The sequence below is a fragment of the Rhincodon typus genome, chromosome 23 (genome assembly GCF_021869965.1).
Source record: "Rhincodon typus isolate 14 chromosome 23, sRhiTyp1.1, whole genome shotgun sequence".
Classification (NCBI taxonomy): Eukaryota; Metazoa; Chordata; class Chondrichthyes; order Orectolobiformes; family Rhincodontidae; genus Rhincodon; species Rhincodon typus.
In genome coordinates, this window is record NC_063354.1 from 45,947,318 (window position 1) to 45,958,804 (window position 11,487).

The following is an 11,487-nucleotide window of genomic DNA, read 5'->3' on the forward strand; positions in this document are numbered from 1 at the left end:
AAAACGTCAGCCGTCCTGCTCCTCTGATGCTGCTTGGCCTGCTGTGTTCATCCAGCTCTACACCTTGTTATCTCAGATTCTCCAGCATCTGCAGTTCCTACTATCACTGTTAACAAATCCTCGTTCTCTGAACAAAAGGGTAAGCTGCAGAGCAACTATTCAGTTACGCAGCCGACACTGCCCTGAGTCATGTGATTCCATCCTAATTGGCTCAGCCCTTCCTCACCTTCGCCCAGTGTCTCCTCCCAAGAGCTAGTTATAGACGCTGGGCTGGTAAGGACAAGGAATACAACTCAATGTTCAGAATTTAAAAGGTTTGATTTAAAGTCTTATCCTCACAAAATACGCATGGCAGAATTGAAGGAAATGAACAGATAGAAACAGATAGAATTACTGGAAAACGCAACTGGGAGCGGTACATAAATTTTGAGAATTCTTTCCCAATGTTAACTCATGGCACATCTTGAATCCTCGCAATAACACATTGAAAAGGCAAATCTGCAGACAGCAGGCAGGAGAGACTCTGGGAGATGGTGTGGTGACAAATAAGATCTGTGATGAGCCTTTATCAGCTGTTCAATAGGTCACAGTGCTCATACACTAGACCATCAAGGGAATTTGTCAATGATCATATGGTTCAACCAGCTTTTCAGGCTATTCCGTAATTTTGGTGCCTCAGAGATAGAAGCCAGAAGCCTCAGCAAAAACCAGCAGACTCGTCCAGTTTCATTTCTCCTCTCACAGGTTACTGGTTACACACTCAACACTGCTTAAAATCTGGAAGTGATTTTGTACAAAAACTACATCATATTCCATATGGATACTGAAAGGGCTCAGCTCCACCTCATCACTACCTCCCTTGACATAACCACTGACTCTGATTTCACTGTGCTTGTAAGGCATCTAACACCAGATCATTGGAAATTACCCTCAAATAAATACTGGGAAGAATAAAACCATTGTCTTTTGTTTCCCTCACAATCTCTGTTCCCTGATCATCAGCTTCATCTCTGATGAATGCTTGGAGGAGAGCCAGACCATTCACCCCTCAGTGTTGTACTTGAAACGAGCTGGCTATTTGACCCATCGCTGAGATTGCTGACTATCCATCTGCATAATATCATCTGACTTTAGCTCTGCCTCATCTCATTTCCCACTGAAACCCAACGTGTCTTATTACCTTCAATCATGGCAATATTCCAATTCTTTCCCATCTTAACACCTACATAAACCTGTGGCAATGCTACATTCTGCTTCCTGTATGCTAATTTGCACCAAGTTCTGTTCCCCTTGGATCCCACTGCTCATTGATCTACATTGGCTCCTCACTAACCAATGCCTAAATTTAAAATTCTCTTCCTTGCTTTCAAATTGCTCCATTGCTTGATCCTCCCCTTGTCTGTAAACTCCTCTAGGTATACAAGCCTTCAAAATACCTGTACTTCCCAATATGAATCACTGCACGTTGGTGTGCATTGGCAGGGAGTGAATTGGTGAGGCTCTGTGCTATGTGTGCATTCATACCATCATTCTGCAACTGCTGGAGGCATCACCTTGGACCAAGCGCAAAGTCATAAGCAGTTACAATTACATTATTTGTGTGCAAGCCATCATTCTGACAGACTTTACTTACTGCCATAAGAATGCATATCAGACTGATCGTGGGATAAGAATGGTGGAGGAAGACGAGGTGCCTGGATGTTGGGTGCTGGAGGAATTACTCCTTCACATTCCTCAGATAGTGGCCTAGAGAAAACACAATGAATAGTGCTCAACACAACAGACAATTACAGCCCTCAGCACAATAGACACTGACTGTACTCAAAACAACAGGCAATAACGAGTGCTTAACACTGCAGACAATGACCGTGACTGACACAAAAGCTAAAGACAGTGCTCAACACAATAGGCCATGACAGTGATTAGCACAACAGACAATGACAACGTGTGACATAACAGACCATGACATGACATATTTTTGACATAACAACAACAGTGATTGAAAAAAAACAATGACAGTGTTTGACACAACAGATAAAGACAGTGCTCAAAACAGTAGACAACTACATAATTTAACTGACAGGCAATAACACTGCTCAACACAACAGACAATGATGGCACTCGACACAACAATGACAGTGCTTAAAACAATAGACGCTAACTGTGCTGAACTCAATAGACAAATGACAATGATAAGGTGCAACAGACAATGATAGCATTTGAAACAGCTGACAATGACAATGCATGGTACAATAGGTAATGACAGTGTTTGACACAATAGACCATGGCAGTGTTAGACAGACAATGAGTGCTCGATGCAACACACAATGACAGTGCTTGACACAACAAATAAAGACTGGTCAAAACAACAGATAATTATATAGTTCAACAGGAATGACAGTGCTGGGCACAACAAACAATTACGGTGCTCAACATAACAAACAACAATAGCATTTGACCAACACATAAAGACAGTGCTTAAAACAACAGACAATGACAGTGCACAACACAACAAACCATGACAGTGTTTGACACAACAGATAAAGACTGCACTGGACACAAGTGACATGATAGCACTTGACACAACAGACAGTGACAGCTCTCAACAACAGGCCACACGGCAGACAATAACAGTGCTCATGACAACAATAACAGCACTCAACACAAAGACAATGGCTATGCTCACCAGAACAATGACAGTTTTTGACACAACAAACAATGGCCGTCTTTGATACAACAGATAACCTGAAACATGGGTGAATCTGGACAATGCTGAGGAGGTGAAAGTTAGCAGTTATTGTGAAAAAAGATATGGAATTGGAAATTGAGTTCCTGTTGAATAGGGCACTGTGATAGGGAACAGTGGCAGGGAGAGTGGTAGTGTTGATGGTTTTAGTCTTCCCAGTGTTTCACTGGGGGAATCTGCATTTCATTAAAGACTGGAGGAATGACAATAAGCAATGGCAAGCCTTCAAGCCAGAGATTGTTTGGGTGAAAACCAAGTGTATTACTGTAAGACTGGAATAACTGCACAGAGGTCAGTATCCCTTCACCCAGTCACCCTTTATTTACTTGTGCACAGTACACCAGCTATAGCCAGCTATCTTGGAGTCAGATCGCCTGAACTGGGGATTTTCTCAATCCCCTGCTTATGTTGGTTAGCCAGGGCTTCCTGATTGGCCCAGGTTACCAACCCCAATCAAAGATCTCATAGTCAACAAGATCCGCTTTGTTCCAATCACTGCAAAGACGAAAGCTAGAACATTCCAATTTCAAGCTCCCCGAATGACAAATAAAATTGAGATGATAACAAACAGAACGATAAGGTGTTGGACATGTGTCAGAAATAGCATATGATAGAAAATCAGGGAGAATACAATGAGTACAGAGGAAAAGTGAAATAGAAGACAAAAGTTCAAGGACAGAACATGAAAAAAGTTTGGGGGTTATCTAAAGGGAACCCCAAAATCTTTCATTTTTTGTTCTGATGAATGGATCTTTTTCACACCAGTGAGAAATATAGTATGTGGGACTAGCTCTGAGGGCCATTGCTTTACTTATTAAATATACATGACCTAGAATGGAGTGTAGAGATTTGTGGTTAATTAATATATGGCATGAGAAGGCAAAGACTGAAGAAATCAAGCAGTGTGCTTGATAAGTTATATGGTCAAGTTGAATTGTGGAGAAGTTTAGAGTGGGCCTCACACTGGGAGTAAAGCAGGGGGCTGAATGGGTGCAATGGAGAGGAGGAAAGAAATGCAAAACCATATTGGCACAAAGTTAAAAAGAGGAGCACCCAGAACTAAAAGCAGAAAACCTACTCATTGTCACAGGCTTGTAATTTTTGTAAGGTAATAACTAAATCACCACATTTAATCATAATCTAATATCATTGTACAAAGCTGATCAAGTATTGTGAATGGCAAAACCAGAATTACTCAGGCACTGAATGGAGCAAGCCAACTTCCCATTATCCAGAGAGATTCTCACTGATTGAGTAAGGAGGATCAAATGCATTTATACAATGTCATATTTTATATAATTATATAAAGCAAAAATTAATTTGGTACAGAATACAATTTTGCAGGTGACAGAAGACCTGGCAACATACTAGGAGGAGTTGGCCGTTCAGCTCCTCAATTCTGCTGTGCCATTCTAGATCAGGACTGATCATCTACTTTAATGTCATTTTCCCATAAATCTCTATATCCCTTGGTCATCAGTAGCTTAGAAATCTATCAATCTCCTTCATAACTAATGAGCGGAACAGTGACTGACAATTATTTGTCCATTCATGGGACATGGACATCTCTGGCTAGGCCAGCATTTATTGCTCATCAGTTATTACTCAGAGGGGCAGTTGACAGTCAACCACATCACTGTGGTTCTGGAGTCAGATAACTTTAGGCAAGATTCTATCCTCTTTCAGCCAGAGCAACAGTCTGTCTGACAACATGGAATGGATTAAGCCAGCTGGTGGAGCATTAACACTGTGTGTAATCAGGAGTACCCTTCAATAACAAACCATTGCTCAGCCTGTGGTCAAGGTGAACATCCTTTATGTGACATGGTTAGTGTGATAGTATAAAATTCAGAACTTTAATAACTGTTCACAGATTGAAAGAAACAGCAATAACTCTTTATGGAATAAATTAGTAAGGGACAAAGACAAACTTTTACAGGAATTGAAAGCGATTGGCCATGTCTGGGACAAGAAGGAGTTGAGCCTAAATAAACAAAACTGTTTTGACATCTGCTTGATAACTGGCTGTTTTGTGCCACAAGGATAAATGATTGCCCTGCAGAAGAATTTAGAAGGAATTAATCACAGGAAAACTGTGTCATCAAATAGACAGTCAATGACAAATGTTACAAGGAACAAAGAAGCAACTTCTGGTAAGAAGGCAAGCTGTAAACTTGTAATATTGTTGATGAAAGAATCGAAAAAAACATCAATAATGTCACGTCACAAACTTGAAAAGAGAAAAAATTGTACAAGAATTCAACTCCAGAATTCCTCGGACAGTACTTCAAAAAATAACACTGCACAAGGATCAAACCCTAGACATCAGAGACGGACACTATTGGCTATAATCATAGCTAAATTCCACCATTAGTCAGGGAGCAGCTAAGTTGGCTTGTGAGGTTTAACTTGCTTATTTGAGGGGTCTTATTTTGGTTGTTACATGCAATAAAGTTTCAATAACTGTTTCAGTATTTGATTGTGAGATTTCTTAATAATTAGACAAATTAAAGTTGATTAACAGTAGTGACATTGTAAATGTGTTCACTGTGAAATTTCACAACAGACAAAGGAGAACTTTTCTCCCATACATGGACATACATCAGTACCATGTTTACCTGTGCCCATCAAATACTTTCTTTTTTTAATATTTACCTACTTTTCTAATCAACCTGTTCAGAGATATTATTACTCACTTCTGGAGCAAGTGGGACTTGAAGCCAAACCTCCCAGTCCAAGGGTAGGGCCACTACCATTGCGGGGCGAGAGGACCCTGGTTCCAATGGCCACTAGAAATAAAGAAGTATTCTATCTCCCAGTTGGAATTACTTACAGATAGCAGTTGTCAGAACCGGGATGAGACCCAGTAGAATACCCATTCACTCCTGGGTGGATGACGGAGGTAGATGAATGTGCTGGGAAAAAGCCAAGCTGTTCAACTTCAGCAATCAGATCCATGACAAAATCACAGCCGGGCATGTCTCTCCATTTCTCCCCATTGTGCAAGGACACTGTCCAGCCTCTCTGCTCATTTTCCTGATTCCTGTGAACATCAATGACAGGTGATGGTTAAGAGCTCAAGTATAGCTTGACAGAAGAACGCATGCACACTGGCCTCAGACTGCATGAGAGGACAGAAAAGGAACATTTGCTCCCTAAATTCCATGCCTTGCACAGGCCATGAACTCTAACATGGATATTAGCTAACTTGTTAGTCCCATGCAAAGTGTTTCTGTGCCTCCTAAAGCATAATATCTGTGATTGCAGATCTGCATTCTGGATAAATATAAAAGTAATTTCAAAGATAACTGGAATATCGGACTGTATCGTTCAGGATTTGGAATATAAGAGGATGCTGCTTTAGATAAGGGTCTGGCTAGATTACATCAGGAGCTCCATCCGCATATTACTTGGAAAATATTAACTCTGGACTGAGAGCGGTACAGATTTAAAAGAAGTAGATAGAAGTATTGAGCTGTTTAGGATGACTAAAAGGGTTAATTAGGGAGATAGAAACCATTTCCTCTGGTGTGGAATTGAGAATATATCAGCATAAAATTTAAGCTAGGGAGAGAAGAGACTTCTTCTGACAGAGAGCGAGTGGAAATCTGGCTCTACGTCCCGCAGAGATCTGTTGATGTTAGGGTTGTGACAATTTTAAGACTGAGACAAATAGATGTTTACTGGGATACCCTGCTGCCTATTAAAGATTACAGAACCAAGCCGAGTGAATAGATCAGCCTGCTCTGATTGAATGGTGGAACGCGCTTTGTGACCCCTTTTTCTTTGCTTCTAATACTCTCTGCCATTTCCACGATTTGCACAGCTCTGAGCTATGCTCGTCTTCCACAGCACTCAGTCATCTCTTCCTGTATCTTCGAAACACAATCATTCTGGGATAATCTATAGTGTATCTCCTCTGGGGCGACTTACTGTTTGGAAAATTATGACCAATCGTGATTTGCTGATGTGCTGATAGACAGAGTTCTTCATTTATTTATTGGACACTGTAAAAGGTTCCATCATCCCTGGCAATGTGACAGCAAGTGTCAGCTTCCTCAGTAACCTTTTACACATTACTATCGACTGTTATAAGGCACTGGAGACTCCCTTCATCATGACCTGCATTCTACAACAGAAATGATCAAATCAGAGTTTGCATGAGCATGTACCATGTATCAGCTGCCCTTGTCCTTCTAGATGGTAGTGGTCATGGGTTTGGGAGATGCTGCCGACGGAGTTTCGGTGAATTTCTGCAGTGCATCTTGTAGATAATACACACTGCTGCTGCTCAGCGTCGGTGGTAGAGGGAGTGGGTGTTTGTGGAGGTGGTGCCAATCAAGCGGCTGCTTTGTCCTGGCTGGCATCATTGTTCTTGAGTGTTGTTGAAGCTCAATCATCCAGGGACATTGTGAGTATTCCATCACACTCCTGACTTATGCCTTGTAGCTGATGGACAGGATTTGGGGAGTCAGAAAGTGAATAACGCACCGCTGGATTATTAGGCTCCAACCTGATCTTTTAGTCACAGTATTAATAGTCCAGTTTCTGGTCATGGGAACCCCTAGACTGTCTCCTGACACAGTATGTAGATAGGCCAACAAGAGGCGAGGCCACATTGGATTTGGTACTGGGTAATGAACCAGGCCAGGTGTTAGATTTGGAGGTAGGAGAGCACTTTGGTGATAGTGACCACAATTCGGTTACGTTTACTTTAGTGATGGAAAGGGATCGGTATGTAAAGCAGGGCAAGAGTTAAAGCTGGGGGAAAGGTAACTATGAGGCGATGAGGCAAGATTTAGGATGCATAGGATGGAGAAGGAAACTGCAGGGGCTGGGCACAATTGAAATGTGGAGCTTGTTCAAGGAACAGCTACTGCGTGTCCTTGAGAAGTATGTACCTGTCAGGCAGGGAGGAAGTGGTCGAGCGAGGGAACCGTGGTTTACTAAAGAAGTTGAATTTCTTGTCAAGAGGAAGAAGGAGGCTTACGTAGAGATGAGGCGTGAAGGCTCAGTGAGGGCGCTTGAGAGTTACAGGTTAGCCAGGAAGGACCTAAAGAGAGAGCTAAGAAGAGCCAGGAGGGGACATGAGAAGTCTTTAGCAGGTAGGATCAAGGAAAACCCTAAAGCTTTCTATAGGTATGTCAGGAATAAAAGAATGACTAGAGTAAGATTGGGGCCGGTCAAGGACAGTAGTGGGAAGTTGTGCGTGGAGTCCGAAGAGATAGGAGAGGTGCTAAATGAATATTTTTCGTCAGTATTCACGCAGGAAAAAGACAATGTAGTCGAGGAGAATACTGAGATACAGTCTATTAGACTAGACGGGATTGAGGTTCATAAGGAGGAGGTGTTAGCAATTCTGGAAGGTGTGAAAATAGATAAGTCCCCTGGGCCAGATGGGATTTATCCTAGGATTCTCTGGGAAGCTAGAGAGGAGATTGCAGAGCCTTTGGCTTTGATCTTTATGTCGTCATTGTCTTCAGGAATAGTGCCAAAAGACTGCAGACTAGCAAATGTTGTCCCCTTGTTCAAGAAGGGGAGTAGAGACAACCCTGGTAATTATAGACCAGTGAGCCTTACTTCGGTTGTGGGTAAATTGTTGGAAAGGATTATAAGAGATAGGATTTATAATCATCTAGAAAGGAATAATTTGATTAGGGATAGTCAACACGGTTTTGTGAAAGGTAGGTCGTGCCTCACAAACCTTATTGAGTTCTTCGAGAAGGTGACCAAACAGGTGGATGAGGGTAAAGCGGTTGATGTGGTGTATTTGGATTTCAGTATAGCGTTTGATAAGGTTCCCCATGGTAGGCTATTGCAGAAAATACGGAGGCATGGGATTGAGGGTGATTTAGCGGTTTGGATCAGAAATTGGCTAGCTGTAAGAAGACAGAGGGTGGTGGTTGATGGGAAATGTTCATCCTGGAGTTCAGTTACTAGTGGTGTACCTCAAGGATCTGTTTTGGGGCCACTGCTGTTTGTCATTTTTATAAATGACCTGGATGAGGGCGTAGAAGGATGGGTTAGTAAATTTGCGGATGACACCAAAGTCGGTGGAGTTGTGGATAGCGCGGAAGGATGTTGCAGGTTACAGAGGGACATAGAAAAGCTGCAGAGCTGGGCTGAGAGGTGGCAAATGGAGTTTAATGCGGAAAAGTGTGAGGTGATTCACTTTGGAAGGAGTAACAAGAATACAGAGTACTGGGCTAATGGTAAGATTCTTGGTAGTGTGGATGAGCAGAAAGATCTCGGTGTCCATGTGCATAGATCACTGAAAGTTGCCACCCAGGTTGATAGCGTTGTTAAGAAGGCGTACAGTATGTTAGGTTTTATTGGTAGAGGGATTGAGTTTCGGAGCCATGAGGTCATGTTGCAGCTGTACAAAACTCTGGTGCGGCCGCACTTGGAGTATTGCGTACAGTTCTGGTCACCGCATTATAGGAAGGATGTGGAAGCATTGGAAAGGGTGCAGAGGAGATTTACCAGGATGTTGCCTGGTATGGAGGGAAGGTCTTATGAGGAAAGGCTGAGGGTTTTGAGGCTGTTTTCGTTAGAGAGAAGAAGGTTAAGAGGTGACTTGATAGAGACATACAAGATGATCAGAGGATTAGATAAGGTGGACAGTGGGAGCCTTTTTCCTCGGATGGTGATGGCTAGCACGAGGGGACATAGCTTTAAATTGAGGGGTGATAGATATAGGACAGATGTCAGAGGTAGGTTCTTTACTCAGAGAGTAGTAAGGGCGTGGAATGCCCTGCCTGCAAAAATAGTAGACTCGCCCACTTTAAGGGCATTTAAATGGTCATTGGATAAACATATGGATGATAATGGAATAGTTTAGGTTAGATGGGCTTCAGATTGGTTTCACAGGTCGGCGCAACATCGAGGGCCAAAGGGCCTGTACTGCGCTGTAATGTTCTATGTTCTATGTTCTACTGGCTGTGTATCTGCCTGTACTCGTTATGTGCCTGTGTACACTGGCTGTGTGTCTGTCTGTCTTTGTTTTGTGTCTGTATGTTTGTCTGTTTGTACTCAATATCTGCCTGTTCGTACTTGCTGTGAGTCTGTTGGTAGCTGTATGCCTTTCTGTACTAGATTTGATCTGTCTGCACTGACTGTATGTCTGTCACTAATGGATGTGTGTCTGTCTGTACAAGCTGAGTGGCTGCCTGTACAAGCTATGTAATTGTCCACCTAATGAGTATTTGCTGGGTTACACAGTCTGCATGGCTGTTTGCAGGAGTTGCATCTGTTTATATTGGTTATGTTCTTGGTTGTTGTGACTGTGTGTATACTTGTACTGTTTGCATGTATATCTGTCTAGGCTGTCTGTCTGACTTCACTAGTACTGTGTCTCTATTTAATAGCTGGTGTCTGCCTATACAATGTATACCTGTTTATAATAGCTGTAGGTCTGCTGTGGCTGTGGTCTGCCTGCTTTGGATGTATGACTGTCGGTACCAGCTACGTACCTGTCTCTACCAGCTTCAATTCGTCTGTAGAGTCTACATGTCTGTTGGTACTGGATGGTGCTTATTTTCACTGATTGTCAGTCTGCACTGCTGTGTGTCTATTTGTACTCACTGTGTGTCTGTTTGTACTTGCTGTGTGTCTGATAGTACTCGCTGTGTGTCTGACAGTACTCGCTGTGCATTTGTTTGTACTTGCTGTCTGTTTGTTTGTACTCACTGTGCGTTTGTTTGTACTTGCTATGTGTTTGTTTGTACTCACTGTGCATTTGTTTGTACTTCCTGTTTTTAAAAATAAAATCATTCAAGGGCTGTGGATGTCACTGACTAGACCAGCATTTATTACCCATCCCTAATTGCCCAGAGGGTAGTTAAGAGTCAACCACATTGCTGTGGGTCTGGAGTTATATGCAGAACAGACCAGGGGAGGACGGCATATTTCCTTCCCTAAGGACATTGGTGAACCAGATGGGGTTTTCCTGATGATAGACAATGGTTTCACGGTCATCAGTAGATTCTTAATTCCAGGTTTTTATTGAATTCAAATTCCACCATCTGTCAGAGCAGGATTCAGACTCAGATCTCTAGAATGTTACAACAAAAACAGAAGTTGCTGGAAAAGCTCTGGCAGCTTCTGTGAAGGAAAAACAGAGTTAACATTTTGGGTCTGGAACAGAGTCTGAGGAAGGGTCACCGGACCCAAAACATTAACTCTGTTTTTTCCTTCACAGATACTGCCAGACCTGCTAAGCTTTTCCAGCAATTTTGGTTTCGTTCCTGATTTACAGCATCCGCACTTCTTTCGGTTTTTGTTTTCTCCAGAATATTACTCGGGTCTCTGGATTAATTGTCTAGAGTTAATACCGCTAGGCCATCACCTACTCTGTTTGTACTTGCTTTCTATGTTTGCAGTCACTGTGTGTGTCTGTCTGCACTGGCTATGTCTCTATCTAGTGCCGTCAGTTGAGATTTTTGCATACATTACCGCAATTTTAAAATCCAGTTAGCAAGCTCCTCGCCCGTTGTCCAGGACTCCACCTCTGCTGCAACTTTATCCTCTGGTCAAAAGAAATAAAATTAAATGAGTTTGTGTGTCTGCATGTGTGTGTGTGTGTGTCTGTGTCTGTGTGTGTGCGTGTGTGTGTGTGTGTGTGTGTGTGCGCGCGTGTGCATGCGTGTGCATGCGTGCGTGTGTGTGTGTGCGTGTGTGTGTCCGTATGTGCATGTGCGTGTGTGTGTGCGTGTGTGCATGTGCATGTGTGTGCGTGTGTG

General features: G+C 42.6%; 1 protein-coding gene across 2 annotated transcripts in view; it reads right to left on the reverse strand.

Moving 5' to 3' along the window:
- myo15b (myosin XVB) overlaps nucleotides 1–11,487 on the reverse strand; it is a 179,155-nt gene that overhangs the window by 108,479 nt on the left and 59,189 nt on the right. For both annotated transcript variants that reach the window (XM_048610620.1, XM_048610621.1), the window contains exons 8-10: nucleotides 11,201–11,273; nucleotides 5,580–5,789; nucleotides 1,634–1,746 (exon numbers count right to left, since the gene is read on the reverse strand). In XM_048610620.1, coding sequence (XP_048466577.1) covers nucleotides 1,634–1,746; nucleotides 5,580–5,789; nucleotides 11,201–11,273 — 396 coding nt within the window. The remainder of the gene's footprint in view (nucleotides 1–1,633; nucleotides 1,747–5,579; nucleotides 5,790–11,200; nucleotides 11,274–11,487) is intronic.